At 30.9% G+C, this 7,474-nt stretch overlaps 1 protein-coding gene across 1 annotated transcript; it reads right to left on the bottom strand.

Moving 5' to 3' along the window:
* Positions 1-290: 290 nt before the first annotated feature.
* Positions 291-4,220, bottom strand: LOC129294784 (DNA replication complex GINS protein PSF3-like). The gene is made up of 7 exons (XM_054933275.1): positions 4,050-4,220; positions 2,935-3,043; positions 2,513-2,581; positions 2,324-2,424; positions 1,769-1,861; positions 757-896; positions 291-656 (listed from the first exon to the last, which is right to left on the bottom strand). Exons 2-7 carry the CDS (start codon positions 2,980-2,982, stop codon positions 547-549), a joined length of 561 nt encoding a protein of 186 aa, XP_054789250.1. The 5' UTR covers positions 2,983-3,043; positions 4,050-4,220; the 3' UTR covers positions 291-546.
* Positions 4,221-7,474: the final 3,254 nt, after the last annotated feature.

Raw genomic sequence — 7,474 nt, 5'->3', positions numbered from 1 at the left:
AATTTTAATAATCTTAGAAGCTTGACACTTATTTTCTAAGTTGTAGGAAAGGTTGAATCCCATCTTTTTCAAAACATTGGATTCAACTTTTCTAAATTACACTTAAAATGCTTCTAAGAAAATTACTGGAAAAAAACAAAGACTAATTACACTGTTAGTTGACATCCTAATTTGGTTACAAATTTACTGTTATTTAATGCCATCATTGATATTTTTTTCTAATAAAACAAAATATTGAGAAGCAGTTAATTTTAATAATCTTAGAAGCATTTCAGATAACAAATACTAATTACACTTAAAATTTCATAAAATGTTTTACACATTGAAACATAAAAATCATCTAATATTAATTGAATAAAATATTTGATAGATGCGATCATAGCGGCAAATGCAGTTCCAATTTTTTTTTTTTTTGGTGGAAACACAAGGAGCATTCCATCGATAGTAGAGATCAGACTCTATGGAGATAAACCCCTCAAAATCTCCGCATTTACATAAATACTCCCAAGATTGAATTAATAGAGATCTAACAAGGCAAAGGAGCAACTACTCGGTTGATTTCCTCTTTCTTCCAAGAACTGAGGCTATCTGAAATCTAGGTCCCCCAATTCGCCACTTCTTGAAGGACGCCATTGAGGATTGAGCTGCATTATACACTACGAGAAGCAGGAACATCATTAGGTTAAGCGAATTGTTAAGTTGCGACTTAACAAAGACAGGAAACATGTTTTATTTCATACGAAGAACAAAACTCACAATTGACCTCTTCTTTTGTTAGAATTGACCAGAATTTGGAAGCAGCTGAAAATGATGCAGAATGTGCCTTGGTGAGGATTTCCTTGTACCTATTCTTAAATGCAGACAAGAGAAGAAACCCAATGGTCCGATCACCAACCCTGCCATGAGGAAAACTTGCTCAAACTTAAGGAGTAATTTGATAGTTGAATGTGTGCTTCTCAAATCGTAAATCAATTCAGTTGTTTTAATCATGAATAGAATCACATTGAGAAGCATAAGATTCAAAGCTCATAAATTATAGCATGATAATTATGTTCTTTATAAGTAGTTCATAATGAGTTGAATTCAATTACGTAACAAGACGTGATATTTATAACCAATAACATGCGAATCATTCAGACAACTTCAATAACTGTAATTCTTAATCTAAAATAGAGAAAATGCTAGGTTACGTACAAGGGCGGATCAAAAATCACGACTGCTCACTTTAAATATTGGTTGGTTGGACAAAGTAAAAAAGGGCTTATATTATGACCAGCATTGCTTACTACCCAAAGTTTAGGAGACTTGATTATTTTGTTTCACTCGATGCATTATGTGGTGCCATGAGGGTAGGATGGAGGGTCGGGAGAAAGCAGGACAGAAAACGTTGGCAACAATTTCATTATAGATGCCACCACTCAGCACACATGCTCTTGGCAAGCAGTAATCCTTTCACATTTTATTTTCATCACTCTATTTGAAATTTGGTTCTTGAAATGGAATTTATTGTTATGATGACTTGAATGAGAATGTTTTATATTCTATGAGAAAGGATACATGAAAAGTTCATTGGCCTTATGCAAGATGTCCAGGTAGACAGAAACCGAATAACATCATCGATGATAGGACCAAAAGAATAAGCAAGAAAATGTCAATGGGGATGAAACTGTAAACTTCAAATAATGCAAGAAACTGACGAAGCCGTTGCGAAATTCACAAACTTTCAATGCAAGAAACCTTGGAAAATTATTGTATAAGAGAGACTTACACGGGTGCTATCTTGCATCCAAATTCATAAAAGAATGGACATCGAGACCTCAGATCCACACTAGCACAGTCAGCCTGAATCTCGAGTCTTGTTCTGAAATCAAGAGGCACCAACTATAAGAACATATGCAGGCACAAATAAAGCCAAAACTTTGTAACCGAGAATAAAACCAGCCCAATGTTAACTTCGGCACTCCTCTTATACATTGGGACCCAAGTGCAGATGATGATTTGCTAAAATATTATGTTAACAATTTTGATGACTTGTACAAAACAACGGAAGTTCATCACTGTGCTCATTATGACAAATTAATCAGATCGTAGGAAAAAATAAGGGTTGAAAATGGCATTAGATGCAAATCAAGTCGAAGTCTTAGAGTCAATGACTAACATGCATGGCCTGCCTAACCGTTAAACTTGTAGAAGAATTAAACAAAGAAAGCTAAATTGTCATTGCTTCTTCACTCATTGTCAATGTACTAATTAATGATTATTCATTATTACAAGAGGCCTAGAAGCCTATAAATTGCAAACAGAACTATGATTTGGTATTTACTTTTGATCGAAACAAGGGGGAACATTGATAGATACTACTTGTCTCAGTTGTAGCTCATAAGCAAGCCAGAAAGGCATCTCCACTTTGGAACCTGTTTCAATCTGAAAGTCAAACATACCAGTGCCCGGTCAAATCATTGGAGATCCACCAAGCAATGACTCATTTTCATTGATAATCAGCCGTTCTTACATAGTCAGTTTCAGAACTGGGATCTATTCCCACTCCTGATGCTGCCTTTTGGAATATACCTGATACAATCTGTAGTGAGGTTATAGCAAGTTATAGTATTAGAATAAGAAACTAAGAAGGAAAGCTAAAATGGCAACTATTTAACTCACGAACACTGATAGAAACATCAAAGAGACAGGGAGGAAAACAAAGTATTGTTTCTTCGGTGACATGCAAAGGAAAAATTGAATTTTATCCATTACTCATACTAATCTTGTTAAGAGATAGTACCAGCCCAAAACATCTCAGTTACATAGCAGATTTAGCATAAATACTGAGTTAATTCACTTATTTACAACGTCTTTAAATACATCTTACTACCATCCTTTATTCAATTTGACGTGCAACCAAAAAAAAACACAAGTTATTGGAGAATTTCGAACCTCTTTCTCTGTGATAATGTCACCAATGTCATAGTAATTTGCCATCATGGGGTCCAAATTGCTGCTCTTACACTTTATCTTGACTCATCAAAGATAGTTTAGTCGAGAACTGCATCCAAAAAACTAAGCTTTAAATCTATCATTGCATTCAGGTCTCTGTCTCATTGAACACATAATGCTACCAAAAGCAATCAGCAAAGGACTTGATCTGTTTTGTTTGCTAATAATAAAAGATGTTTAAATTATTGTGACGAATCATCGTGCAATCTGTTTATTTATATACAATATCAAAACAAAGTACAGAGTTACAGAAAGTACTTTGAAACATGCACAAACCTCATGACAGATAACTTTATAATAGGAGCTCAATAAACTATCAATATTGACTGTCTCAAGCTATTCGATTGCCTGCACCATTCCGCTGAGCAACATATTTTCCATAAGATGATTCTACAAATTTAAATGCTTTATATTTCTATTTGAAGGTCAATACACCTAAAGAAAAGAATGGGACTAATGTAAAAAAAATAAGAATAGATAATAAGCAGACGATCAATTTGACACTAATTTGCTGAGGTGACACCAAAAATCCTAAAACGAAGAAGTTGAAGTTTTCTTTCTGCAATTTTATTTAAATATGTTGTAAGCTGTGATGAACTAAACTGCACAGTTTACAAACTGTTTGGCTGCAATTCTTGGTGAAACTTCTAATCTTCATTACGTCATCTTCTTCCCCACGCTGAGGAAACGATAAGGAATTAGTCCTGGACACAAACATGTAGAATATACAGAGACTGAATACTAATAGACTATACTAAATCCCAAACTTGGAACAGGTTTTAAAATGAATTCCAAGTTTCTGATTGTTCTTTGCTTCCTTCATCCGCGTGTACTACATATTGACGGAGGATTATATCCTCCTAAAAGAATTATCTGCAAATTTTAGCAAATTGAAAATACTTAGGGAGAAAAGTAGACAGAGCTTGCAACCTAGCAACCATGTAACATTCATCCCTCCCTTGAAACCTTGATTCAGTTGTTTAATATATTCCTGCAGAAGCCCCAGAAGCTACAACCAATCCGAAGTCTAATATAAGAAGTACTCAACGACGCACCTTTCTATCGAGCTGCAAACCCTTCGACGAAGACAGCCGAGGCCAAAGCTCAGTCAAGATGACACGCTGGTATTTCGGTCGGAGCTGCTGCCGATAATTAAGTATTAGAAGATGATGAAGAAGGTGTAGATGTATGATGAAGGATGCTGCTGCGGTGCGATCTGGCGGGAAGTAAAAATGACAAATTAGAAGGAGAGAACACCTCCAGACCAGAGAAATGTTAAAAAAAAAAAAAAAAATTGGCGGGAGAATCAAAATGAATTTACGCGGGTTCCTCCCCCTCCCCCTTTTTTTATTTTTTATCCAGCGATTCATTTTATTATCGATTGGCATTTTATTATCACTCAGGTCTCAGGCACCCACATAGGCAATCAAATATTTTTTTAAATATTATAGGGAAATATTTATTTTTTTCTAATTCTAATTTTCTAATATTTATTTTTCTGAAATGTATAAAAAATATGAAAAGAATACGAGAGGTCAAAAAAAAAAATGACTCATACAGGCATACATGTCCAGTGAAATTAACTGGTCAAGTCAGTCATTGATCTGACGTGAATGATGATCTAGTCTAGGTGGCCATCTTTTTTCGGTCCAGAAGCAACCACCTTGAGTAAACGGGAACGGGTCAATAAACTAATTAAACGAATTAAAAACAGAAAAATAGTCGCTTTTTTGGGAAATTTTTTTCTGATCTAATGTTTGCGCAAAGCGAACCTCACACCCATGACCATGATGGCAATTGGCGTCAGATAGAAAGATTAATGAGCAAATGAACAACATAAATATTATTAAATTATGCGTTATAATTTATGTAAGTACATTTTAATATTCAAAATCGCATAACAATTTTCCTTTTATTTTTAAATTTAAAATTATATTAACTTTTAAAAAATATAAGTTCACTTATTTTTATGGAAAACTGGAGAGATTGATCTAAAACTGCTGAGATTTATTATAAAGGACCATAAAATTTAAATTAAGATGAAGAATTCAATGTTGACGTAATTGATTATTATAACTCTTATTATAAAATTTGTCAATGATTCCTTGAAATATACACACAGACGTACATACTTGACAGATGAACTTTTATCCCGCTTTCTCCCCAGATCAACCATGTGAGGAATTCCATGAAAATAGAAAAATTCAAATCCCTTGATAAAATAATGTTGTTGTTTACCTGTTGTGATTTCCATATCCGATAGGCTCCTCCTTCGTTTTATATACGAGGAACAGCACTTATATTGCTCATATTTTATTGAGCAAAATTATTATCCATTTGTTTTGCTCTCTCAGCACTATTGAGGAGTGAAATGAAATTAAAATTATTTCATCGTTCTTCGTGGCTTAAACCTGTTAACTGGCACTTGCAAGTTCTTGTACTGTAGTTGTTCAATTGTCATGATAAAGTAGCCAATTCTCTTACAGGAGTTATCTGTACGCATGGCTTTTTCACTTTATTTTATTATAGTATTATTATTATAGTAAAAATAATTACAAATTTTTTATATTGAAATTATTTATTTCACATATTAAAGCGATTATTATTTTTTTACATGAGTTGTTGATACGCACAACTTCACTTATTTTATTCAAATTATTATTATCATAATAAATAAAGTTGTAAATTCTTGATATTAAAATTGTTCATTTACCATAATGAAGTAATTAATTTTCTCATTAGAGTTGTTTGTGTACATAACTTCACTTGATTTTTATTATTTGTGTTGTTATTGTAGTAAAAAGAGTTGCAAATTTTCTATCATTTAGTTGTTCATTGCCCGTACTGAAGTGATTATTTTTTCTATAAAAGTTGTTTGTGCACATAACTTTAATTGTTTTTATTCTTAATACTATTATCACAGTAAAAATAGTTGCAAATTTTTAATATTGAAGTTGTTCTTTTTTTTTATATTGAAGTAGTTAATTTTCCTACAATAGTTATTGAAAAAATGATAATAAAATCCCTTTAAAATATATAAATGATAATTTAATCCCTCGAAATGTCATAATTCTCCTAAGGTTAATAGAAATTTTTTTATTATTAATAAATTTATATAAATTATTAAATTACTCTAGTTAAAAATAAATAATTTACAAGTTTTATTTAAATATTTACAACTTCATTCTTATATTCGCAACAATACAATAACAAATTACAATTTCGTATGTTAATTCCTTATTTACTGCTGCACTGTTGCGAATATAAACATGAGAGTTATAAATATGTAAACAAAACTTGTGAATCATTTATTTTCAATAAGGGTGATTTGAAAATTTATATAAATTCATTAATGACAGAAAGGTCCCCAAAGACTTCAAGAAAATTATTGCATTTCAATGGACCGGCTTATCATTTATATATTTTAGAGAAATTTTATTATTATTTTTTCAAAGTTATTTGTGTACGTAGTTTCATTTGATTTTATTCTTTATCATCGTGGTAAAAAAAGTTACAAATTTTTCATACTAAACTTGTTCATTTTATTAATTTTTTCACATGAGTTGCTGGTGTGTATAGCTTCACTTACTTTTTTTCAAATTGATGTTATCATGGTAAATAAAGTTACAAATTTCCATATTGAGGTTGTTCATTTTTCATATTAAAATTATCAATTTTTTAGTGGAGTTGTTTGTGGATATAGTTGTACTTAATTTTATTTTTGGTGTGTTATAATGGTAAAAAGAATTATAAATTTCTCATATTACAGTTATTTATTTTTTATGCTAAATTTGTTAATTTTTCTATAAGAGTTGTTTGTGTATATACTTTCGTTTAATTTTATTTTTAGTGTTATTATTATAGTAAAAATAATTACAAATTTTTCATGCTGAAATTGTTCATTTCTTATACTAAAATGATTAATTCTTTCACAAAGGATATTAATGCACGTAGCTTCACTTATTTTTATTCAAAATATTATTATCATGGCAAATGAAATTAAAAATTTTTCATATTAAAATTATTCATTTCCTCACAGTAGTTGTTATTTTTTTCTATGTGACTTGTTATAATTCAGCCACGAAAATGAACCAACTTGAAAATTTTACGTTATTTTAGCGAGGTTGACCATAATTGTTCTCTTAATACCTTAGAGTGAATTGAACTGGGGAAGTCCTCAAGGATGGCTGGCTCAGTGTAGCTACCTTCATGTTGTAAGCACATATGGCTTTTTGGGGTCGTTTGTTTTAGCTTATTTCATAAAAAAATATTTATTTTTTGAAAATAAAATTATTTTGTAAGTTTTTGCGATGTTTATTTAAACTTTTAAAAATAATTAGACTCTGAAAAAAAATAATTTTTGGACTATTTTAATGATTTTTTAGTAGCTTTTAAAAAGAATATAATACAATAAATGAGAGAGCATGTTTTAAATAAGCAAAATATACGAAAATATCATAAAAGTTTAAAATAATATAAT

The sequence above is a fragment of the Prosopis cineraria genome, unplaced genomic scaffold (assembly GCF_029017545.1).
Source record: "Prosopis cineraria cultivar Desert tree isolate PC_DT_omini unplaced genomic scaffold, ASM2901754v1 PC15, whole genome shotgun sequence".
In the NCBI taxonomy this organism is placed as follows: domain Eukaryota; kingdom Viridiplantae; phylum Streptophyta; class Magnoliopsida; order Fabales; family Fabaceae; genus Prosopis; species Prosopis cineraria.
The sequence above is the reverse complement of the archived record's forward strand: the minus strand, read 5'-3'. Positions and strand labels throughout refer to the sequence as shown.

Bases quoted from the DNA above. Each gene is read 5' to 3' on its own strand.
- LOC129294784 (XM_054933275.1), bottom strand. From the start codon at position 2,982: ATGATGGCAAATTACTATGACATTGGTGACATTATCACAGAGAAAGAG. The intron at 2,582-2,934 runs GTTCGAAATTCT...ACCTCACTACAG, and splicing joins ACATTATCACAGAGAAAGAG to ATTGTATCAGGTATATTCCA. The intron at 897-1,768 runs GTAAGTCTCTCT...TCCTCATGGCAG, and splicing joins GGATGCAAGATAGCACCCGT to GGTTGGTGATCGGACCATTG.